This window comes from Photinus pyralis, unplaced genomic scaffold (assembly GCF_008802855.1).
Source record: "Photinus pyralis isolate 1611_PpyrPB1 unplaced genomic scaffold, Ppyr1.3 Ppyr1.4_LG8, whole genome shotgun sequence".
In the NCBI taxonomy this organism is placed as follows: Eukaryota; Metazoa; Arthropoda; class Insecta; order Coleoptera; family Lampyridae; genus Photinus; species Photinus pyralis.
In genome coordinates this window covers 26,606,598-26,632,469 of record NW_022170819.1, presented here as the reverse complement: position 1 = coordinate 26,632,469, position 25,872 = coordinate 26,606,598, and the positions used below count along the sequence as shown (strand labels likewise).

At 35.3% G+C, this 25,872-nt stretch overlaps 3 protein-coding genes across 3 annotated transcripts; 1 reads left to right on the top strand and 2 right to left on the bottom strand.

Moving 5' to 3' along the window:
- Nucleotides 1-75: 75 nt before the first annotated feature.
- Nucleotides 76-1,570, bottom strand: LOC116179291 (GTPase Era, mitochondrial-like). Its single transcript, XM_031499047.1, has 5 exons — nt 993-1,570; nt 771-945; nt 562-724; nt 318-518; nt 76-273 (listed from the first exon to the last, which is right to left on the bottom strand). Exons 1-5 carry the CDS (start codon nt 1,316-1,318, stop codon nt 89-91), a joined length of 1,050 nt encoding a protein of 349 aa, XP_031354907.1. The 5' UTR covers nt 1,319-1,570; the 3' UTR covers nt 76-88.
- Nucleotides 1,571-1,648: 78 nt separating this feature from the next.
- On the top strand, nt 1,649-2,240 carry LOC116179292 (RNA polymerase II transcriptional coactivator-like). The gene is made up of 2 exons (XM_031499048.1): nt 1,649-1,830; nt 1,887-2,240. Exons 1-2 carry the CDS (start codon nt 1,765-1,767, stop codon nt 2,127-2,129), a joined length of 309 nt encoding a protein of 102 aa, XP_031354908.1. The 5' UTR covers nt 1,649-1,764; the 3' UTR covers nt 2,130-2,240.
- Nucleotides 2,241-20,864: 18,624 nt separating this feature from the next.
- On the bottom strand, nt 20,865-22,097 carry LOC116178528 (chymotrypsin-1-like). The gene is made up of 3 exons (XM_031498038.1): nt 21,939-22,097; nt 21,491-21,810; nt 20,865-21,435 (listed from the first exon to the last, which is right to left on the bottom strand). Exons 2-3 carry the CDS (start codon nt 21,727-21,729, stop codon nt 20,907-20,909), a joined length of 768 nt encoding a protein of 255 aa, XP_031353898.1. The 5' UTR covers nt 21,730-21,810; nt 21,939-22,097; the 3' UTR covers nt 20,865-20,906.
- Nucleotides 22,098-25,872: the final 3,775 nt, after the last annotated feature.

The window sequence follows — 25,872 nt, the reverse complement described above, 5'->3', positions numbered from 1 at the left end:
AATGTGTGATTGCCATATCCAACTCATGCAAGTTGGCCTCTCAAAGAAATAGTTTTCAAAAAAGAAACTAAACTATTTAGTATAAGTACTAATTTATTTTCTTTTCTTTTGACTCTAACACAATACGTATTCTAACAAAATGTTGAAATACACTTTGCAAATTCCTTTGTGTACTCTCCGTAATTTGCCTCAGCCTCCCATCACCTAGCCCCGCCACTAACTTGGCAACACGGTCAGATACACATTTAATAATAACCACGGTGTTAATTATACCTAAAATAAAAACCTATTATCTACTACATGTGATCTCAACATACCATCATTGACTTCGTACAATTCTATTTGTGGTTTCATTTGGTAGGGAATTTCCTGAGGTAGAAAATCGAGCAAGGTCGCCTTGACTGTATTTTCTATGATTTTCTCAGGTGACTGATCAGTAAACATTTCCTCCGGATATAGCCATTTACCAGGTTTTGCCGCTCTTATGAGATACTGCTTGAGTTCATTCAAACCGGTACCTGCAAAAATTGATATTTCTTAACCCTTGGGAAAATCTAGTACCTGTTAATGCAGACACCATGAAAATGTCTTTAAAGTTGGGCCATCCCTTTTTTTCTATATCCAGAGGTTCTTCATTTTTGCCGATCGGTTTTCCAGCAAGCGAGTTGTGTGTTAATAGACGAACAATGTCGAGGAGTTTACGTTTTGATTTTAAAACGTCGACCTATAGTGATAGAAATGAGGTTATGTCGATCATAATGTGTGCATACCTTGTTAAGTACTAGAAAGCTTTCCTTGTTTTGGTGCTGTTCAAGTAGCCGCAGAATTTTAATATCGAGTGTATTGCGTGTCCAAGAATTACTGACGTCGTGGATGACACTGATCAAATCACACTGCTGAAGAGATATGTTGCTGTCCTTAATGAAGGAATTTTCCAAATTGTGCCTGCAACCTCGTATTTAAAATCCGGTGAATTCAGTTGGCGCACCTACCTTCTACGCACATTGTTATTTACCAGGCCCGGAGTATCGAGGAAGACAATTTGAGTGTTTCCATGTGTAAATATTGCAGATGCCTTGGTACGAGTTGTGTGCACCTTGGAAGACGTGGGGCAAACTTTACGGTCCATTAAATAGTTGATGAAAGTGCTTTTACCAGCATTTGGCATCCCTATTACCGCAACTTTCACAAGTGATTGCGATTCATGCGAATTTTCGTGCTCTTTGTAAGCACTATTTTGTAATGTGTTGCATTTTCGTATAATTTCTTTGGATATATATAGACGAAAATGGATTTTACTTAATTTAAAACAGTTCATTGTGTATTTGTTACGTATAGGTTATATTTTGTAGTCCATGTAGTGTAGTGTAGGTTTATTGAACTAACAGTTCGAAGCATATGAACTACCAGTATTTGAAGAACCAAATTGCATTTAGTAAAATTTTTCACGGTGCATTGCGTAATGTAATACTATTGTTTTTTAAATAAACAAAGGTAATACGCAGTAACAACAACAGAGATTTAATTCCCGTTTTTCTATTACTTTAAATAGTTTAAACAAGAACTAAATTAACATTTATACAATGTAAACGGAGAAACAGGTTACGTTTATACGCATACTGGAATATAATTGGGGACAAATTTCACCATAAAAACTAAAAAGAAAAACCCTAAAGAAATACGTTATCGTACGTTTTTGCCGGTATATACCTGCATCAATTCACCATTTTGCATTAGGAAATTTGCGAAATTCAATAGTCGAAAATGCCGAAAAATAAGCCGATTAAGAAGCAAAGCGAATCTTCAGATTCCGACTCTGGCCCTGAAGATGTAAGTTTTAACGGTTTCCACATTCTAACCTTGTCAATTCCTATTACAAATTTTAGAGAGGCCCCGCAAAGAAACAGAAGGTCGCATCCTCGGAAGAGAACTCGTGGTCGTTAGGCAAAAATCGTTTCGTTAAATTGACGGAGTTTAAAGGAAAGTGGTATGTTAATATCCGGGAGTTTTACGATGCTGATGGTGAGTTAAAACCCGGCAAGAAGGGCATCATGCTCACTATGGAGCAGTGGCATAAATTTAAGGAGATTGTACCCGAACTTGAGGAAGCTGTTAAGAGGAATGTGTAAATTAATTAATGTAAAGGTTTTGATCAGAATTACGTTTTGTTTTTCTTGTATGTAAGGTCTTATTTCTTAATGTATTTAGAAAATTATAAATAAATGGTCCTTTATTGAATATGGGAGTGTGTTTGATTTCATGGAGGTCTGCGTCTCATTTATGTAGACATTAGAACATACGATTATAGGATTATAGACTTATAGAGTAATAAGTGTTCTGTTACTGGCATTCTTTCCTGGCGAGAGTCGAGACTAATATTTTGTTAAACCTTGGCAATTTATTGTTCAAAAATTCTGGTGGCGATTATCTTTTTGTGCATTTTCACATAAAAATTGTTTTCTAATGAAGAGAACTCGATTAACTACCCACCCCCAGCCCAGAGGTTCGTGTTATTTTAAATGCAGCATATTTTCAAAACAATTGTAACGTTATAACATCTATCGCCAGATGTCGCGCTATTACAAGTTTGGGATTAAATTAAATATTTTAAATTTGGTCAATTTTTGTTATCAAAAACGCTCATATTCATTCGTATTCGTACGCTTGGTGCGGATAAACATAATCTAAGAGATGATGTGGAATTTATGTAATTGCGTATTCCGAAATCTTAATTATAACTTTTGATTGAGAAGTCTGATCGAAAAAGTACGAATTGTTTTGGATTCTACGCACCAAAATTAATAAGAAAAAGTGTTTTCCCAAGAAATTTTGGTGTAGTCGATTTTTGGCAAAAAAGGAAGGTAATACACTGCCTTTTTTTGAGGCCCGCAAAAAAAATTGTCTCAGATCGACCCGGAAAAAAAATTTTCTTATAGACTGTGGCCTGTAGAATCCATAATTTCAAACAGTTCCAAGATTGGGCTACTATTTCAAAAGGTACAGCCCTTTATACTTGAACTTGAAAGATCCACACGAATATACAGATTACTGCTTTCATAGAAGCAGGGCTGCTTTCTTGGCTAACGAAGGTGCCGATTTTTTTTGTCTGTTAAAAGGCATGGTGGATTTAGATCTTCAGCATTTACGGAAGGTGAGCTATCCAAAACAAGATACAGGTAGCACAAATTTTAATTTCTGCGACAGGCCCATGCGATGGAACCCGCATAACTATATATCGTTCCTACGTACGACGTTTCGAATCAGTGTTTGAGTAATACAGTTAGTAATGAACTTTTTTAGTAATAAACGCATAAAAAATTTCTTTATGGTACAAGCTTCGACACCATAACGAACCAAATAGCGAAAAAAGTAGAACAATAGCTCTTAAGATAAAGAACTAGTAGCGTCTCAAGGAAGGAGCGTACGGACGGACGGACAAAGTGGCCACAATAGCGCGTTTTTTTATTTTTGTGGAAATGCGCTAAAAAACGCCAAAATGAAAGTGGCACAAAGGAATTTTACGAATGAGCGCTGTGCATTTTATTGGATTATTGTAAATTGCTGTTGTAAACAAATACCTACTCATACAATGTAATGCGTGCGACTTCTTCCTGTAAAATTATAAATAGGAGAACGGAGAAGGCAAATGCGTCTGACAAATTCAACCATTACACATTATTCCGCCAGCTATGAAAATCAGCAGGTGTAAAATTGATGTTAGAGCGTCTCTGAAAATAAAATAAACAGAAGAGTCGATCAGGATAGCACACTTTCGCCCAAGTGTGTGATCTGACATTTACGATGCTTTCTACGTTGTGTTATTTTGAAAAGTGTATATAGACATCTTACTTTTCCCAGTATCCATTACTGTAACGAGCGTCAAAGTTTTACCTTAAGCCATATTGTCGACTGTACGAGTCCCTTTTGTTTGAGGTTTGAATCAGAGCTGGGCAGTATTCGATTTTGTAAATACTTTTTAGTATTCAAATCCTTTAAAGTATCAAATACTTTGTAATTAAATACTTTTATGGAAGCAGTATTTGTATTTGTAACTCAAATACTTTCACAAATATTTAGTAAGTATTCGAATACTTCGCAAGTTATTTGAATACTTTGAGAAGTATTCGAATACTTCGCATAGGATTTGAATACTTAACCTTCCTTTTTTTTACCAAAAATCGACTAGAAACCAATTTCCTCCAATTTGCCCAAAAAAGAGCAGTGTATTGCCTTCCTTTTTTACCAAAAATCGACTACACCAAAATTTCTCGGGAAAACACTTTTTCTTATTAATTTTGATGCGTAGAATCCAAAACAATACTTTTTCGATCAGACTTCTCAATCAAAAGTTAGAGAAACATAAAACATACACTTTTAATTCTTGAGTTAAGTGTTTGGCCAATATGTTGCACAAAATAATTTTGAATTTAATTGAAAGGGATTCATCTCGATTAATCTCATTTTAGAATGCTAATTTTTTCGATTTGGGTCCCTTTTCTACTGAACTGGAAGCAATAGCAATCGAATAACCATTTTACAGCAAACACTATTACACCCATTTTCTTGCATACGGCTTCGATAATTTTTCTGCTAAAGTTGTCGACGTATCTATCGAAAATTAAAAATTTCACTAATTGAAGTGCCCCTTGTTCTCCAATATCGATCGCTGTCGGTTGGAGGTTAAATTTTAAACTTATCTATAGAGAAACATCAGTTCGATTATATCGGAAGAACTTTATATTAATATAAATTTGCTGCTAGTTTTATTAAAGACTCCATAAACTTAGGACATGCAATTTTTCATAGCTGTTTTATGAGAGTTTTACGTTTGCAATCTTTGGAACTTCAATTTTCTCAAAGAAAAACGATAAAAGAGAATGCACAAGCATGTACTGCAGTACAAGCGAAATAGTTTTGGGAAGCTTGTTATACAACACCGAACTTGGAGGCATTTTGCTTTCTTTGCACCTTTGCTATTAGAAATTGGAAAAAGCATGTAGGTACCTACAGTTATTTGTAGAGAGTGTTTTATCGCAAAAACGAGAACAGTGCAAGGCTTGCAACAATCCACAATTATTGCGCGCTATTTACTGAAAAGAGATTTGTTTCATATTTATTCAGTGATTAAATATGCAGGTATGAATGACATAAAAAATTTCGCAAACTTAAAGTAGACGGAAATTTATTAATTAAGGGTTGTTTAAATGTTGGTTACAGATTATTTAAACATAATCTAACAAATAATCAAAAATATTCGGTGTACTACGTAAAGAACAACCCCCGCAATACAAGAGTGCCTTACATGCAGGTATGAATGAATTAAAAAATTTGGCAAACCTAAGGTACACGGAAATTTATTAATTAAGGGTTGTTTAAATGTTGGTTGCAGATTATTTAAACATAATCTATCAAATAAACAAAAATGTTCGGTGTACTACGTAAAGGAACAACCCCCGCAATACAAGAATGCTTTACATGCAGGTATGAATGAATTAAAAAATTTGGCAAACCTAAAGTAGACGGAAATTTATTAATAAAGGGTTGTTTAAGGGTTGGTTACAGATTATTTCAACATAATCTATCAAAAACACACAAATGTTCGGTGTACTACGTAAAGGAACAACCCCCGCAATACAAAAGTGCTTTACATGCAGGTATGAATGAATTAAAAAATTTGGCAAACCTAAGGTACACGGAAATTTATTAATAAAGGGTTGTTTAAGGGTTGGTTACAGATTATTTAAACATAATCTATCAAAAAAACAAAAATGTTCGGTGTACTACGTAAAGGAACAACCCCCGCAATACAAGAGTGCTTTACATGCAGGGATGAATGACTTAAAAAATTTGGAAAACCTAAAGTAGACGGAAATTTATTAATAAAGGGTTGTTTAAGGGTTGGTTACAGATTATTTAAACATAATCTATAAAAAAAACAAAAATGTTCGGTGTACTACGTAAAGGAACATCCCCCCAATGGAAGAGTGCTTTGCATGCAGGTATGAATGACTTAAAAAGTTTGGCAAACCTAAAGTACACGGAAATTTATTAATAAAGGGTTGTTTAAGGGTTGGTTACAGATTATTTAAACATAATCTATCAAAAAAAAACAAAAATGTTCGGTGTACTACGTAAAGGAACCACCCCCGCAATACATGAGTGCTTTACATGCCGGTATGAATGACTTAAAAAATTTCGCAAACCTAAAGTAGACGGAAATTTATTAATAAAGGGTTGTTTAAGGGTTGGTTACAGATTATTTAAACATAATCTATCAAAAAAATAAAAATTGTCGGTGTACTACGTAAAGGAACAACCCCCCCAATACAAGAGTACTTTACATGCAGGGATGAATGACTTAAAAAATTTGGAAAACCTAAAGTAGACGGAAATTTATTAATTAAGGGTTGTTTAAGGGTTGGTTACAGGTTATTTAAACATAATCTATCAAAAAAACAAAAATGTTCGGTGTACTACGTAAAGGAACAACCCCCGCAATACAAGAGTGCTTTACATGCAGGGATGAATGACTTAAAAAATTTGGAAAACCTAAAGTGGACGGAAATTTATTAATAAAGGGTTGTTTAAGGGTTGGTTACAGATTATTTAAACATAATCTATCAAAAAAATAAAAATTGTCGGTGTACTACGTAAAGGAACAACCCCCCCAATACAAGAGTACTTTACATGCAGGGATGAATGACTTAAAAAATTTGGAAAACCTAAAGTACACGGAAATTTATTAATTAAGGGTTGTTTAAGGGTTGGTTACAGATTATTTAAACATAATCTATCAAAAAAACAAAAATGTTCGGTGTACTACGTAAAGGAACAACCCCCGCAATACAAGAGTGCTTTACATGCAGGGATGAATGACTTAAAAAATTTGGAAAACCTAAAGTAGACGGAAATTTATTAATAAAGGGTTGTTTAAGGGTTGGTTACAGATTATTTAAACATAATCTATAAAAAAAACAAAAATGTTCGGTGTACTACGTAAAGGAACATCCCCCCAATGGAAGAGTGCTTTGCATGCAGGTATGAATGACTTAAAAAGTTTGGCAAACCTAAAGTACACGGAAATTTATTAATTAAGGGTTGTTTAAGGGTTGGTTACAGGTTATTTAAACATAATCTATCAAAAAAACAAAAATGTTCGGTGTACTACGTAAAGGAACAACCCCCGCAATACAAGAGTGCTTTACATGCAGGGATGAATGACTTAAAAAATTTGGCAAACCTAAGTACACGAAAATTTATTAATAAAGGGTTGTTTAAGGGATGGTTACAGATTATTTAAACATAATCTATCAAAAAAACAAAAATGTTCGGTTTACTACGTAAAGGAACAACCCCCTCAATACAAGAGTGCTTTACATGCAGGTATGAATGATTTAAAAAATGTGGCAAACCTAAAGTACACGAAAATTTACTAATAAAGGGTTGTTTAAGGGTTGGTTACAGATTATTTAAACATAATCTATCAAAAAAACAAAAATGTTCGGTGTACTACGTAAAGGAACAACCCCCCCAATACAAGAGTGCTTTACATGCAGGGTATGAATGACTTAAAAAATTTGGAAAACCTAAAGTACACGGAAATTTATTAATAAAGGGTTGTTTAAGGGTTGGTTACAGATTATTTAAACATAATCTATCAAAAAAACAAAAATGTTCGGTGTACTACGTAAAGGAACAACCCCCGCAATACAAGAGTGCTTTACATGCAGGGATGAATGACTTAAAAAATTTGGAAAACCTAAAGTGGACGGAAATTTATTAATAAAGGGTTGTTTAAGGGTTGGTTACAGATTATTTAAACATAATCTATCAAAAAAATAAAAATTGTCGGTGTACTACGTAAAGGAACAACCCCCCCAATACAAGAGTACTTTACATGCAGGGATGAATGACTTAAAAAATTTGGAAAACCTAAAGTAGACGGAAATTTATTAATTAAGGGTTGTTTAAGGGTTGGTTACAGGTTATTTAAACATAATCTATCAAAAAAACAAAAATGTTCGGTGTACTACGTAAAGGAACAACCCCCGCAATACAAGAGTGCTTTACATGCAGGGATGAATGACTTAAAAAATTTGGAAAACCTAAAGTGGACGGAAATTTATTAATAAAGGGTTGTTTAAGGGTTGGTTACAGATTATTTAAACATAATCTATCAAAAAAATAAAAATTGTCGGTGTACTACGTAAAGGAACATCCCCCCAATGGAAGAGTGCTTTGCATGCAGGTATGAATGACTTAAAAAGTTTGGCAAACCTAAAGTAGACGGAAATTTATTAATAAAGGGTTGTTTAAGGGTTGGTTACAGATTATTTAAACATAATCTATCAAAAAACAGAAATGTTCGGTGTACTACGTAAAAGAACAACCCCCGCAATAGAAGAGTGCTTTACATGCAGGTATGAATGACTTAAAAAAGTTCGCAAACCTAAAGTAGACGGAAATTTATTAATAAAGGGTTGTTTAAGGGTTGGTTACAGATTATTTAAACATAATCTATCAAAAAAACAAAAATGTTCGGTATACTACGTAATGGAACCACCCCCGCAAAATAAGAGTGCTTTACATGCAGGTATGAATGATTTAAAAAATTTCGCAAACCTAAAGTAGACGGAAATTTATTAATAAAGGGTTGTTTAAGGGTTGGTTACAGATTATTTAAACATAATCTATTAAAAAAAACAAAAATGTTCGGTATACTACGTAAAGGAACAACCCCCGCAAAATAAGAGTGCTTTACATGCAGGTATGAATGACTTAAAAAATTTCGCAAACCTAAAGTAGACGGAAATTTATTAATAAAGGGTTGTTTAAGGGTTGGTTACAGATTATTTAAACATAATCTATCAAAAAACAGAAATGTTCGGTGTACTACGTAAAAGAACAACCCCCGCAATAGAAGAGTGCTTTACATGCAGGTATGAATGACTTAAAAAAGTTCGCAAACCTAAAGTAGACGGAAATTTATTAATAAAGGGTTGTTTAAGGGTTGGTTACAGATTATTTAAACATAATCTATCAAAGAAACAAAAATGTTCGGTGTACTACGTAAAGTAACAACCCCCGCAATATAAGAGTCGAGATAAGAGTGCATTATATGCTGGTATGAATTACTTAAAAAATTTCGCAAACTTAAAGCAGACGGAAATTTATTAACAAAGGGTTATTTAAGGGTTGGTTACAGATTATTTAAACATAATCTATCAAAGAAACAAAAATGTTCGGTGTACTACGTAAAGTTACAACCCCCGCAATATAAGAGTGCTTTATGTGCAGGTATGAATGACTTAAAAAATTTCGAAAACCTAAAGCAGACGGAAATTTATTAATAAAGAGTTGTTTAAGGGTTGGTTACAGATTATTTAAACATAATCTATCAAAGAAACAAAAATGTTCGGTGTACTACGTAAAGTTACAACCCCCGCAATATAAGAGTGCTTTATGTGCTGGTATGAATTACTTAAAAAATTTCGCAAACTAAAACAGACGGAAATTTATTATTAAAGGGTTGTTTAAGGGTTGGTTACAGATTATTTAAACATAATCTATCAAAGAAACAAAAATGTTCGGTGTACTACGTAAAGTTACAACCCCCGCAATATAAGAGTGCTTTATGTGCAGGTATGAATGACTTAAAAAATTTCGAAAACCTAAAGCAGACGGAAATTTATTAATAAAGAGTTGTTTAAGGGTTGGTTACAGATTATTTAAACATAATCTATCAAAGAAACAAAAATGTTCGGTGTACTACGTAAAGGAACAACCCCCGCAATATAAGAGTGCCTTTTATGCTGGTATGAATGACTTAAAAAATTTCGAAAACCTAAAGCAGACGAAAATTTATTAATAAAGGGTTGTTTAAGGGTTGGTTACAGATTATTTAAACATAATCTATCAAAGAAACAAAAATGTTCGGTGTACTACGTAAAGTTACAACCCCCGCAATATAAGAGTGCTTTATGTGCAGGTATGAATGACTTAAAAAATTTCGAAAACCTAAAGCAGACGGAAATTTATTATTAAAGGGTTGTTTAAGGGTTGGTTACAGATTATTTAAACATAATCTATCAAAGATACAAAAATGTTCGGTGTACTACGTAAAGTTACAACCCCCGCAATATAAGAGTGCTTTATGTGCTGGTATGAATTACTTAAACAATTTCGCAAACTTAAAACAGACGGAAATTTATTATTAAAGGGTTGTTTAAGGGTTGGTTACAGATTATTTAAACATAATCTATCAAAGAAACAAAAATGTTCGGTGTACTACGTAAAGTAACAACCCCCGCAATATAAGAGTGCTTTACATGCTGGTATGAATGACTTAAAAAATTTCGCAAACTTAAAGCAGACGGAAATTTATTATTAAAGGGTTGTTTAAGGGTTGGTTACAGATTATTTAAACATAATCTATCAAAGAAACAAAAATGTTCGGTGTACTACGTAAAGTAACAACCCCCGCAATATAAGAGTGCTTTATATGCTGGTATGAATGACTTAAAAAACTTCGAAACCTAAAGTAGACGGAAATTTATTAATAAAGGGTTGTTTAAGGGTTGGTTACAGATTATTTAAACATAATCTATCAAAGAAACAAATGTTCGGTGTACTACGTAAAGTTACAACCCCCGCAATATAAGAGTGCTTTATGTGCTGGTATGAATTACTTAAAAAATTTCGCAAACCTAAACAGACGGAAATTTATTATTAAAGGGTTGTTTAAGGGTTGGTTACAGATTATTTAAACATAATCTATCAAAGAAACAAAAATGTTCGGTGTACTACGTAAAGGAACAACCCCCGCAATATAAGAGTGTTTTACAAGCAGGTATGAATGACTTAAAAAATTTCGAAAACCTAAAGCAGACGGAGATTTATTAATAAAGGGTTGTTTAAGGGTTGGTTACAGATTATTTAAACATAATCTATCAAAGAAACAAAAATGTTCGTTGTACTACGTAAAGTTACAACTCCCGCAATATAAGAGTGCTGTATATGCTGGTATGAAGACTTAAAAAACTTCGGAAACCTAAAGTAGACGGAAATTTATCATTAAAGGGTTGCTTAAGGGTTGGTTACAGATAATCTATCAAAGAAACACAAATGTTCGGTGTACTACGTAAAGTAACAACCCCTGCAATATAAGAGTGCCTTTTATGCTGGTATGAATTACTTAGAAAATTTCGTAAACCTAAAGTAGACGGAAATTTATTAATAAAGGGTGGTTTAAGGGTTGGTTACAGATTATTTAAACATAATCTAACAAAGAAACAAAAATGTTCGGTGTACTACGTAAAGTTACAACCCCCGCAATATAAGAGTGAACTGTTGGTGCCTATTATGTACATTGTGTAATTCCTATATATTTTAAATTTTTCTAGCGCTGTTGGAGTTCGGTATAATGTTGAAAACAAATTCTACAAATTGCATGGATGCCTTTTGTTTAAATGTAAGTATATTTTATTGTATCTTAACCACTTCACACTATTGTTTTTGTGTGTAGCCAGTCTCGAACCGCCTTCTTGAACTCGCTCAATACTGTGATAATGATAATAGTAATAGTAATTTATTTGTGTTAATACATTGAAGCAATGCTTATACTCGCCCGAAAATCGTATAAAAAATAAAACATAAACATAAAATACATGAAACATAAGAACAATATTACATAAATGTCATGTAAATTCATTTAAAAAACAAATAATGAAAAAATACAAGCAACAAAAAATAATTTAAAGCGTTAAAGTCTTGAGGTCGTTATTTAAAAACTCTTGGATGTTATGTATTGGATTATTGGATATAATATAATAAAATATAAATATAACAATATGGATTAATATATTTATTGGTGATGTCAAAACTTTAAGAGCGAATATCTCGAAAACGGTTTGTAGGAGGAAAGTACCCACGAGGCATATCTATTGGTGAAGTCCAAAGCGAATATCTTGAAAACGAAGTTTCGTAAGGGGGTACACATGAAAGACAAGTGAGACATCAGGACGGGACAAACGGCGCAAATATCCGCAGAACGGAGTGTCGGAGGAGGGTACCTTCAAAGGGCAGAAGAAACGTCTAGACGAGCCACATCTACCGACGATGTAGGAACTTAATTGCGAATATTTTGAAAATGTTGGAGGAAGGTACCTACAAGGGGAAAATGCAAAATTTCGGAGAATTTCTCTAAGGGCTTGATTCTTCTTGCATTTAGCGTCGTTTTTTAATGTATTCCAGGCGACCTTTAAATGTTTTTGTGTAAAGAGTCTCCTCCCCATTAATCATATACCAAGAAAATAAACATCGATAGCATGCTACTACCTTATAACCCAACCACTAAGCTATTTCGGTTTAAAAAAAATGCACTTTATCTCTACTAGAATTGTGCACAATAAATTTTACTCGTAGCTGTAACGTTATCCAAACGCCCCTAATTTGGATTAGTCGAAGGTAGGGATGGGGTTCGATCCCCCATGGTACCGCAATGAAAAGTTTTTGAGAAAAAAGTTGTTTTCTCCCATTCCATTCCATTTCATTATCTCAACTCGAGATGGGTTATAAATTCGGGAACAGAGCATCAGAAGAGAGAAAATGGGAAGTTTGGATGGGACGTAAACTTCAAATAATTCGATAAGAAACCGCTCAGTTTTCGTGCAAAACATCATCGAGTTCTTAAATTACATCCCACCGAAATGATAGTTCAATCCCGATTTTAAGTGGAGATTTGCTTTGGAAAAGCGAACAGGATACGAGACTTTATGATCCGGTCTGATAATCCGATCCTGATTCATCTTTTGTGCAATACATATTATGTCGCCTGTTTGAGTCACCCCCTCCCAAGGTCGTATGATTTTGAAACTAAGGTCCTGCTGCTGGTGGTAGGTAAGGCTTGCTACAGTGCCCATTATAATTATTATAAATATAGGTAGCAGGCCCGAGTCTCAACAAAAAAAAAGGAGCACCATTGTGCATAAGAACGAAAGTCGAAATATTTCTGCATGGAATACTTGTGTGCTAGATATGCAACGACCTTGTTTCATAATTTTATATTACCTACATTTGTGTAGAGATGATCAGATATTTTATATTCGGAAACATTTCAATATGCATAGCGCATGTCCCGCTTTCGCAAAATGCGGCCCGTTCGAAATAAAAGCAACAAAAATCGCCTCACCTCCATATCCACTGCAATTTAGTCCGATGACATACGCAAGTGTCACTAACCACAGACGATGACCCGGACGTCGCGACCACATCTTCATTATCCAAAAACGAAAACCAAGACCACCGCTTCTCATGCTCACATCCGAAAAAAGCGCAAGACGTGTCCGTGCACTAATTCTTCACCCGCACACATGTTCATCTAATCACCGAAACATAATCTCCAAAATTAATGCCAAGCGAGCTTCGTGTACACGGCATGCACATTTAGTAATGGTAAAGAGAAAGTAGTATTCTAGACATTGATCCCCACCAGCCCATATACTTCCACTAAGTGCCAAGTAAATTTCGCCCCCGAGCATTGACATCAAACCGGCACGTCATCATTTCCAAAAACTTAATTCACAAACCTCCGGTTAGGTAATAGACGCGAAAATGTGAAAGTGCACCGTACTCTATTATTCTACGATGCTCAAATTTGAATTTTAAATTTTATTCGTTTTTAATTATAATTCTATTTTTGTCCGTGTCAAGATTCCGCGATCGCTCAGGAAATTGTGGGTTAGGTTAGTAATTTGGACGTGGGAATTTTTGTCTGGGTCACGGCGGATGTTGTAGAAAAACTGGCAGGCCGTTTGACATTTCACACGGTTATTAGCAAATTGCATCAACATTTCCCGACCGCTGATTATGATGTTACTGAGCACTTGGTGTTCAAACAGAATAGCGTTGAGGACCCTCTTCCTAGGGGTAGCGAATATTTTTCACCAAGGAAAAACAAGCACCTCAAAAGAAGAAATTTTCTCTAGAATTAAATAGAATGTAATATTGAAAACAGTATATTCGTAAAAAAACAGGAGAGTTGGAAAGGAAATCCAATCGAATCCAGAAACTCCAGGAGAACAGTCGGCAAACGCTTCTGGCCTTGGTGCAAAAGTAAATGATCCGTTCTATTTCAATATTTAGAAGTATCCTCGGAAGTATCGAACCTATAAGGGAATGTAGTAGTAACTTCTCTCACCACCCCAATCTATAAAGGGTTCACATTCGTAGATATATTAGTTTGTATAAGTCTGCCTACGCCACTGACATAAAGGTAATGAACAGAATATGGTTTGGCGGATTTTTTTTTACTTTTGATTCAGGTCAACAGCACTAACGATACCCTGAACCAGATGTTCAAATGGCAAACCGTTTCTTTAATAATCGTGGCCGAAATTGGAAATAGCAAAAAGCGTGCGATAAATCTCGTAGATACATTTGCCAAACGGGCCCATAAATGGTGCCCATTATGTATGGAATACAGTAATATCGAAAGTATAAAACATTTTTCTAAATGAAAGTTGTTCAACATTTTATTTCCCATAATAAAGCAGCATTCAGTTGTTTTTTTTCCCGAAAACAAATGAGTAACGAAAAACAATTGAATTTTTTTTAATGGCAGGGCACCTTTTCTAATGCCTCATTTGCTAGATTTTTTTCTCTTTTCGATGATATAACATGTTAGTATCCCTATTCAAGAAAATTTTTGGAAAAAATTTGTCGTAATTTGATCAAAAACATGAATCCTATATCAAAATAAAACAATTGAACGTGTACGTTTCTTATTAAAATTATTAAAATAAAATTATTAATATTTAATTCCGCAGCACAAATTTGGATTTAGACAAAACCACTCGATCATCCAGCAGTGTCACAGACTGGTAAATAAAATCAGAGAGAATTTCGAAAGGGAAGAGGTATGCAGGGGTGGATGGGGATCCATAAACCGGCCCGTGAAATATACTTGACTATCGGCCTACTTAGCGGGTGGTGGAGGGGGTACTCAAAGCGCTATAATTTCAAACATTTATGCTTTTTCTAACACTGATTGTTGATAATTATTTCCCAACAACATAAATACTTCTAGATTATTGTTACACAATCTGTTCCTTAATCGGAATTATACATTTCACAATTGCGAAAGAATAATAATAATAATAATATAATACATTTGCCGAAAAATGTTTACAATTACCTACATTAAAATACATTTGACGCAAGTATTGTCACTCAGATCGACCGGGGAACATTTTCTTATAGAATGTGGCCTGTAGAATCCATAATTTCAAACAGTTCCAAGATTGGGCTACTAGTTCAAAAGTTACAGCCCTTTGAATTTTTACACTGCCTTTTATTTGCCCCGAAAAAAAAATTGCCTCAGATCGCTCGGGAAATAGTTATTTGTTTCATTAGTACAAAAAATGTCAGTTTTCGGGACGAGGAAGATAGTTGCTGGACGACGCGTTAGCGGAGTCCAGCAACCTTCCGAGTCCCGAAAACGCATTTTTTGTACGAATAAAACATAAAATTTTTTCTCCAACCCCCTTTACTTCAAATTATATTCGAATTTAGATTCAGTCACAGTTTCACTACTATAGTATAAGAACTTCTGCTTTCTTGTCCTCACGTGTCATGCCACTCTAGTTTTTAGGTTAACTTATAACCTATTCGTTTTTACCTTTTACTTCTCACCTCTCGCGACTTTGTAGGGAGCACATCTTGAGGTAGCATGTTCTGCCGTTTCTAAAATCTCTGGCGGAGTGCAATCCATGTCGCTATCAGTTTCAGTCATTTCTATACACAATTAATATTGTTATATTTTGTATTGAAATAAAAAACTTGCCATACAGTTTTTTAATTAAAATTAATTGCAATTAACTTTTTCAAATTTTGAATTCAAAATGACAGATAATAGTGCAATGGGTCTGAAGTAGATGGCGTTACGCGCGACGGCGGGTTGTATACGTATTAAAATTACGTTCACGGAATATGTAAATTACGTTACACTTGGTTTAAATAAAAATAGCGAGCGTAAACCATTTTCAATACATGTACATACGTATAGGTAACATCATTATTTGCATTGAATATGCAAAAATATTTGATTTGTATGTATAGAAATATCTTACAACCTGCAATGTAAAACGATGTCAATGTGACATATCTCCGTGATTGTAATTTTTTAATTGGCCAACTTTCAAGGTCAATTTCTTTTTGGTACTAGGACCAAAAGTATCCACTTTTTGTACAGTTGCCATAGTGAAAGCGACTAATCCGCAAAACGTCAATTTTAGGTACCGAACACTGTCACAAAATAGCGTCTTATTCAGGTGGTTGGAGAAAAAAACATTTTCTTATAGAATTAGTCTAGGCGATAGAGACTGTAAAATTGGCAAACTGGACATTTTGAGGTGGAAAAGAAAAAAATAGTGGAATATGTTCAGTTAGGTGTCAAAAACAACATATTAAAAATCCCACCCTTCAGACCCTGTGCTAAAGGCTCCAGCCACCCCACCATCCCCCAAAAATCGTGTTTTCGCTCTTTTTGGCTGATATCTCGCGATCTATGAGGTCTATATGAAATATTTTTAGCTGAAAATATTTCTCGGGAAATTTCATATAAGGCAGATACTCAGAAGTTAGCCTAGATGTACCTCTTTGCCTAGAAAATTCATAAAAGGAGGCGAAAATCATCATTTTCGTGTTTTTTTTGCGTTTTTTTGCAAAAATATCGCGACCGTCAGGGCTAGATGAAATATGTTTAGCTGAAAATGCTCTTCGTGCAATTTCATACGAGATAGGTAACTGAAGAGTTGGCGTAAAGTCACCTTTCACCTTCAACTTTCATGTGTGAGGAAATATTCATTGTAAAACAAAGTATTTCTATGTACCATTTATTCACGTAAAAACAGTATTTTCATATTAAAATATTCACACATTCATTTATACCTCAACGTAATCATTACCCTTATACTTATCCAAATCAATTCGTACTTTTTCGATCAGACTTCTTAATCAAAAGTTATAGACTAGAAACCAATTTGAAAAAAAATTCAAAGGGCTGTAACTTTTGTGCTAGTAGCCCAATCTTGGAACTGTTTGAAATTATGGATTCTACAGGCCACATTCTATAAGAAAATTTTTTTTCCGGGTCGATCTGAGACAATTTTTTTTTCGGGCTCAAAAAAAGGCAGTGTATAACCTTCCTTTTTTTACCAAAAATCGACTACACCAAAATTTCTCGGGAAAACACTTTTTCTTATTAATTTGGGTGCGTAGAATCCAAATCAATTCGTACTTTTTCGATCAGACTTCTCAATCAAAAGTTATAGACTAGATGCAGATTCCACTTCTTCAGGCTCTTCGACGTCCTCTAGTGGTAGTGGGTCGTCTGAGATTACCGACTCGCAGTTCTCGTCTTCCGCTTCACCTGATGCATGGGTACCCTGAAGAGACGACGTGGCATTTAGGCACGATGCTCCATGACACTGGACGCAGAGTTCATTACACTTCAGACCTACAAGAAGCATTATGTCAAAAAAATATTTATAATTATGTATACGATTATAATATTCTCTCGTGTGTCCTAAGTGTCCGGTAGAGAAGGTTTACCTGATTTCCTGCAACTGTTTCAGAAAATCAGGTAAACCTTCTCTACCCGACACTTAGGAGTTAGGACACACGAGAGAATATTATATTCGTATACTTAATTATAAAATTCTTTTGACATAATACTTCTTGTTGTAGGTCTGAAGAACGAATTCTGCGTCCAGTGTCATGGAACATCGTGCCTAACTCTTCAGTTACCTATCTCGTATGAAATTGCACGAAGAGCATTTTCAGCTAAACATATTTCATCTAGCCCTGAAGGTCGCGATATATTTGCAAAAAACCGCAAAAAACACGAAAATTGATGATTTTCGCCTCCATTTATGAATTTCCTAGGCTAAGAGGTACACACCTAGGCTAACTTCTGAGTATCTACCTTGTAAGAAATTTCACGACGAGCATTTTCAGCTAAAAATAATTTCATCTAGCCCTAAAGGTCGCGATATATTTGCAAAAAGCCACGAAAATTGATGATTTTCGCATCTTTTATGAATTTCCTAGGCTAAGAGGTACACCTAGGCTAACTTCTGAGTATCTACCTTGCATAAAATTTCCCGAGACATATTTTCAGCTAAAAATACTTCATATAGACCTCATAGATCGCGAGATATCAGCCAAAAAGAGCGAAAACACGGTTTTTGGGGGATGGTGGGGTGGCTGTAGCCTTTAGCACAGGGTCTGGGGGGTGGGATTTTTAATATGTTGTTTCTGACACCTAACTGAACATATTCCACCATTTTTTCTTTTCCACCTCAAAATGTCCAGTTAGATGTCTTTATCGCCTAGACTAAATGTGGCCTGTAGAATCTATAATTTCAAACAGTTCCAAGATGAGGCTACTAGTTCAAAAGTTACAGCCTTTTGAATTTTCTTTCGAAATTGGTTTCTAGTCCATAACTTTTGATTGAGAAGTCTAATCGAAAAAGTACGAATTGTTTTGGATTCTACGAACCAAAATTAATACAAAAAAGTGTTTTCCCGAGAAATTTTGGTGTAGTCGTTTTTTGGCAATGAAGGTAGGTATACACTGCCTTTTTTTTGCCCCGAAAAAAAAATTGTCTCAGTCTCAATACATAATCAAAGCTTATGCTGGTGCTCCATAAATTCTGATATACTAAAGGGTTCAATTTGAATTAATATGCTTTTCATCGCTCTTTTGGATTCATTAAGACTACTTAAATTTTGTATATTTGTTGGAAGTCTATTATAAAATTTGATGCACGAATAATAGCAGTTCTTCTCCGTGTCAGTTCGTCTATGCATGGGTATGTTGTACGACGCCTCCAGCTTCCTTGTATTGTAGCTGTGTCCGATTTTATCGTCACTAAATAAAAGTTTATTCTTGAACATAAACACTATTTCAAATATATACACCCCTGAGAAGGTAAGAATTCCATTACCTTTAAATACGCCTCTGCAGGATTGACGGTATGATAACGAGAAAATGGACCTGATTGCTCTTTTTTGTATTAAGAAAACAAGAAACAATTAATTAATGTATAAGTCTTAAAATGGATTAATTTGTGACAGTAATTATAAGCGCGAACTATTCATTACTTCGGCGTTGAAATTGGAACTGATTGAAACGCAATTTGATTTGCTTATGCAGCAAACTCCGTTCTTTCTGGAGGCTCCCTAGTATTCTAGAATGTTCTCTAACAAACACGTCGTATTTCCCGGAAAGATTGCGTCACATCTGTCGCTCTTTATCGCCGACTGTTCTTTCATGGCACCACGGAATTTCTGGCATATTCGCTATAATGATTCTTGATATAAATTCGACTGATAACAGCATCTAAAACAGTCTTGACAACTACCACCAACGCCAAAGTACATGTTTCACGGCGGAAGCAGTGCGGTGGACGGTTGACAATTTTTATACATTTTTTTTTTCAAGAAATCTCAATTGCGGTTGCCCCGACAGGATCTTAAAATTTCTTCTCGTAATCGAACAGGTCTGGCATTTATTAGATTATTAGGTAATACTTTATTTTTAATATCAGAGAAATTATGTGAATTTAAAAACGAAAGATCCATACAGAAATCTGTATACTCGTACTTTGTGAAAATCTCCCTTTAATCAATTCAATGTTTAAATAACTTTAGTAAAAAATAAAAACGATTGTGCAAAATTTCGGCTTTTTCCGGATATCTCCGGAAATAGTCGAAATTTTTTCAGTTTCAAAACTGCATTTTGTTAAGCATCAAAATACGCAGCTTTGCCAAATTTAAACTACCTACCTATCTCTTACAGTTCCCGGGATCCTCATAGTGACCCTCGAATTTGAATCAGCCTGTATACTATATTCCATACAAATGGGCACCCTGTATAACAAAAAGGTATAACAGATTTGAAAAATTTACAGCCGCTTTTGAAATCTGGAGGGACGTACATACAGTTTCGGTTCTATTACATTAAAAATTGGGAAATCGCCTACGGTACCGCAACCAACATTACATAGTGGCGTCACGATGTCGCTACCCGCTACCATATTGAAACATTTGTAAAAAAAAAATGATAAAGCACAGCAAATGAGATATCGAACGCTCTATTTGTTATCAACTTATCACCAGTTCCTAAAACTCAGCTTTCATAGATTACATCGCGTATTTGTGACCTGGCTGCGTGTACCAACATTCTATTGTACAATATAACTCCCCATCGGTTCAATAATTCAATACCCCTAAAAAATATTCTCCCCGTTTGTCCTCAAAATGTGCCCAAACTGCACGTCACTGAAATGATGTGGACTTAGGTCCTTTTCCAATTTCTCAAACAAATAACGGCCACTTGGACTATACGGGGTTGGAGGGGTAGGGGGGATAATTCAATTGTTCAAAACCGCAGTTAAGAATTGCTACTTGTGCTACGTTGCCCGCCTCTATCAAAGAGATATAGGTACACTTTGCCTCTATTAATTTTGATTTGTTACTTTATTTTACCACGCAATTTAAATATACTCTCATGTAAGTGATATTCTTACGCATCTATGTATTTTTCTTTCTTCCTCGTTTAGTTTAGATGTCATTAGTTGGGTCTCATTTACAATATCTTTCTATTTTCGCCGTCAGTGGTCCAAGTTACATCTAATTGCATCTCTTCTTTTAATTTTGTCTTGGGCACCAGCTGTACCTGTTCCTTTTCAGAGATGATCTCGCCTTCATAATGGTTACGTGCAACTTGTTCTCGATACGGCATTATAGTGTTACTTGACTTATGTCTACCTGAAAAAGGCTCTTTGTTTTGAAAAAGAAACTTTTTTAGTTAATTTTTTATTTTGCGTATATGTTTAGGAAGCTCAATATCTATTTTCTTCGATCCAGTCCGTAAAGGCGGACACTCTGGTGAAGGCATCAGGATAACCAACGGCACATGCGTATACAAAGGATACGATACCAATTTGCTTGTTGGTCACTAAAGGACCACCAGCGTCACCATGGCAGGCACCCTCGCGATATTTAGTGAAAGTGCAAACATGCGTGCGATCGATGAAGCTACGAAAGAGAAGTTTGGCGCAATATTCATTCGTAATAGTCTTTAGATCGATGTGTTGGAGTTTGTTTGGAACTCGTCCACCAACCTTTAACACTCCCCATCCACTCAAAACACAGTCGACGTCGGCACCGAGGTATTCAGTTTCCAAATCGACGGCTTTCACTTTATCCGTAAATGAAATGGGAGTTTTCAACTTTAAAAGGGCGATGTCATTTGTCAAGCGCCACGAGTCGTATCCGGTGTGGGCCCTGATCGATTCGATTTCGTATGCAATACCTCCTGAGTTGAGTTTATTCGAACCTACTACAACGCGCAGGAAACTCGGACTGGATCTAGAAGTAGACACGTGTTAAAAGGATAAAGTTGACATTTCCAAAGGGTACTCACCCAGTGACGCATTGTGCGGCGGTCATAACCGTAGTCGCGTCAATGATGGAACCACCACACTCATGGTTCCCTAAGTTTCTCAGTGAGACTTGGTAAGGATACGCTCCTTCTGGTGCATCACTACCACCAACGATCCTCCATTCGTACCCGACTTTGGGAACTGTTCCAAACAGATAGTTAAGTGGAGAAACCGCACCTAAAGTGCCCGAAACGAATAGAAGTAGCAGACCAGCGTTCATGTGGAAATGAATGGATAGATTCACACTAGGCCCTGGACATTCAATTTTGCTCTTATATACGATTTTGATAGTATGTTTACTCTAAAAATTTAAAGTGTTACTTCAGATAACGTCAGTAACAAATAAAGGCTATCTTTGTATAACTATAACCAGGTAAGCAAGATAACATAAAAGCTTGTTTGCGCCCTTACAAGTATATGAGCACTTACTTGAAATTTGCCTTTCTAACAATTTTTGTTTGATAATAGCACAGTAACGTATATCTGTGCTACTACATTAACATCCGTTGCGAAATGTATATATTTGCGCCGAATTCGACAACCACACCTTGCAAAATTCGCCCGCCATCTTATTGAAACCGATCACGTGATACCTACATTACGTCCTGGTGACATACTTTCATTGAAGTTGTTTACACTGCAATATTGTTCCTGGATTATACCTAACTGCAAGTATCGCGAAACCGAATTATTGCTTCAACCGATACCGACAATTACATCTTACCGATACTTCAATTTTGTGTACATTATATTTTGATTCATTCATGTTACTTTGATTACGTTGTATCCTTCAAATTAGTTTATTATGGGAACATATCAGTTACCGTTGCTTGGTAAATTAGTTTTTAAAGTTACGGAGACCTATTCGGGAACTGACATCTACAATTTTTATTTACGTTACTTGTATCGTTACGAAAAATTTGCTAGCATTAGTTTACTTATATTTAGAATTAATTACACTACATGTATTGTATAGAAATTTAGTTATGTGTGCATCGTAAAGCGGCTTTCTTGAGTTAACGTCACATTTATTCTTTTATTTCACCAATTTGTACGGACAATTCATTGTCGATCAAAATTTTGCTTTTCGAATTATTGATTCTTGTTGAGTATTAGTACCCTTAGTGTCAGACATTGCTACGGCAATATATAGTCATGCCGCGTTATTCACCTACCTTTTTTTTGTTTGTGTTGTTATCTGCTACAGATAAGGCATAAAAACGCCCTTCTGAGCTCAAAAGGTAGTTACGACCAGCTTTTCAAAGCTAATTTTTTATTTTCGACGATTCTTTAATATAACGGTTGATTACATCATACTTTCCTGGTTTTCGTTACAGTCGAATTGTACATTTGTTTGAATAGTCATTTAAAAATTAGGTAAGTAGCTTCGTTGTTCTCTGCGGAAGCCTGTTTCGATTTTGAGAACTTTCCAGACTACGAGATCATCCTCTTTTAAAATGGAGTTAAATTTGAACATTTCACATCTAGATATTACAGTGTCATATTAGTAATATTTTGAGATCATTTATTAAATCAACCTCGATTGGGACAACAATTATTATTCTTTATGTTCTACCCTGCCAATTATTTTATTTCTTGAGCTTATGAAGACCAGAACAAGGGTCGTTTTGGCTAATGTACAAGAACCCCGTTATTCGCACCGACTCACCTCTACTATACCTGAGCTTGCCGTGTAATTTTTTTCCGTTTGCTCAAAATGAACGTAACAGATTGATTAGTATAAATGCTACCTTAATTGTCACGGATACAATAAACAAAACAAAACCTCCATGAATTCATAGCCTACTCTTGTGTAGATAAAGCGCATTGTTTGTAACCAAAATAGCTTTTGTTTTGACATCATCAATGGATATATTTCTTGCATACGTCTCAATCCCCATTTGTGAGTACCCTCTTCCGACAATCCGTTCTTGAGGTATATACCCGATATATACCCGATATACCCGATCACGATAAGAGGTCGAGGAGGAGGGTTGGTAGAAGTTAATTCCTTTCGTTGAGACCTTTCATTAGAGTACCATGAAGGATAAAACTAGTTCCCCCCCCCCTCCACCTCGTACTTTGATAAGAGGACAGAAGGAAGGGCAGTAGTTGGTAGAAAACGGTTCCTTTCGTTGAGACCTTTAATTAGAATACAATTAGAAATGAAATTAGAATTAGAAATTAGAAAAAGAATTAAAAATCATTGACGTTAAGATATACATGGTGTTGCATTTAAAAAATGCCAAATTTGGGCCAAATCTCAAAAACAGCTGAGATACATTACAGCTTCAACCAAAATGGGGATCGTTGTATTTGTAATACAGTATGTAGTTTCTTTCCGATTCATATAAAAATATGAAGTTAATGACAGTTTCTCAAAGATGCAACGCCTCAGAGAAAATCCGCGAGCACCATCTTGTAGAGCTTAAAAAGTGCCTATGAGGAAATGTTTGTTTTTTGATATCTTTTCAAACATGCTCAGAAGAACTGATCGGAATTTCCGAATTGTTAAAAGAATTATTTTACTAAGCCCTAAGCAAGCTTTTTCTTTGTATCTCTTATGAAGAAACGCTGTGCATAAGGGTTATTCACTGAGCTCCTTCGGCTGAAGAATGTTCAACATTGTACGTCTTTCGCTTATAGGTACCGGCAGTTGGCTCAAATAGGATCACCTGGTCTGTGCAACATTTTTTTAAAATTCAAAATCATATTTGGCGGTTTTGAAGATGTGAAAACTTTATTTTTTTAGGCAACTTAGTACATTTTCAAAATTTTCAAAGAAACTCAAACAACAATTTAAAAAGCTTTCGATTTAGGTTTATGGTACTAAATTAATCAAAATTTGGCGTAAATAAATAACAGACTGTGGCCGTAAGCAACATTTATTGTGGAAATAGACGTTATTTATGAAGGACGTTGTGTCCTTATCGCTCCCCTTTTCCAGTTCACTGCACGAACTTTGTTATAGAAAGAGAATCGCGTGGTCATAGAGAAAAACGGTATACCCGCCAGTGCTATACGTGCCCGCAAATAAGGGTAAGTGCAGTATCTTAACCTTACTATCTTAATGTTATTTTATTATATAAACCACGCAAACATTAGATGATCCTTCGAGCCGGATCGAAATTCAAAAATTACCCAAATTTTAGAACCTGTGTTTCTTCTTATTTTATTGCTGTGACATGTGGGATATCTGTTTTAGGAATAAGGTTAATGTGTCGAGGAGAAGGCTATGGCTGGTAAAAATTAATTGTTTTCGTTGAGTTATTTCATTAGAGGTAGTTGTTAGAAAACGGCTCCTTTTGATGAAACCTTTCGTTAGAATAGCATGAAAGATAAAATCAACTCCTATCCCATCCCCCCACTGATCTCGAAAAGGGGTCATGCAGGAAAGTTATAGTGTACCCCTCCCCGCCACTAGTTTCAAAAGTTGGCACCGTATGCAAAATCTGAGACCAATTGGTTGTCGGATGTAAAAGTTATTTCACTTTCAAAAAATAGCATCTCAGGAAATGATTCATGGGGGGAGCGAAATTTAATGGCCGTCTGACACACCTTCGATGTATAGGCTACTTATTGCAAAAAATTCCAGGATAATTCCCTTAAAGGTAGTTTAAAACCGCAGAAGTGGGTCCGGACGAAACGGGCGGATAAACGTTTTTTTTTACTCTTAAAAAATGCGCTAAAAAGACTATAAAGAGCCCAGAAGACCCAAAAGGGTATGAAAATGTTTCTCCATGTTACCGCAGTTATGCAACCAATCTTACATGGTTGCACTAAATTGTATTGAGCGTTCGGGAAGTGGTCTCATCTCGCCATATCTTCTTTACGACACGGAAAACATGCACTTTCCCGCCGTGGTACACAAAGTACTATTACTTTTCATTAAAAAAAAGCTATTTAAAATAAGATAAGAATTCTACCTGCGGTCTATTAAAACCACTATTCCTAATGAATATTGTTCTGGTTGGATCGGCGATAACCCTCGGCTTGTACAAAAGAATCGACCCAAGTTTTGCCGGAAGTGTTTGATTGAAATAGTGCTTTATTCGGCACATTCGTAGACCAATTCCTTCAAATCTGACAAAGTAACGTCTTTGTCGATTTCTCTGACGTATTCCGCCTCTTTGGGAGGAAAAACCTGCCCAAACCTTTACATCTGAAACAAAAATACGATATGCTCTGTATATGACCATAATATATTACTAAAGTTAGGTGGCTCTGCTTGTAGTTTGTTCCCAGAGTTGCCAACGGTAAGTATAGGGTAAGTTAACGTTTTCAGTGTCGGCTTGATAGACCACTAGGATCATAACAGATCTATAGTTTCAATGCGGCGTTTTGGTTTAGGAAAAAGAAATTG

What these genes read in the sequence shown, in the direction of transcription:
- LOC116179291 (XM_031499047.1), bottom strand. Translation starts at nt 1,318, where the DNA reads ATGAACTGTTTTAAATTAAGTAAAATCCATTTTCGTCTATATATATCC. An exon ending in AATAACAATGTGCGTAGAAG is followed by an intron (nt 946 to 992) that starts GTAGGTGCGCCA and finishes ACGAGGTTGCAG; the next exon opens with GCACAATTTGGAAAATTCCT. An exon ending in GCTTTCTAGTACTTAACAAG is followed by an intron (nt 725 to 770) that starts GTATGCACACAT and finishes CTATCACTATAG; the next exon opens with GTCGACGTTTTAAAATCAAA.
- LOC116179292 (XM_031499048.1), top strand. Translation starts at nt 1,765, where the DNA reads ATGCCGAAAAATAAGCCGATTAAGAAGCAAAGCGAATCTTCAGATTCC. An exon ending in CCGACTCTGGCCCTGAAGAT is followed by an intron (nt 1,831 to 1,886) that starts GTAAGTTTTAAC and finishes TACAAATTTTAG; the next exon opens with AGAGGCCCCGCAAAGAAACA.
- LOC116178528 (XM_031498038.1), bottom strand. Translation starts at nt 21,729, where the DNA reads ATGAACGCTGGTCTGCTACTTCTATTCGTTTCGGGCACTTTAGGTGCG. An exon ending in GCCGCACAATGCGTCACTGG is followed by an intron (nt 21,436 to 21,490) that starts GTGAGTACCCTT and finishes GTCTACTTCTAG; the next exon opens with ATCCAGTCCGAGTTTCCTGC.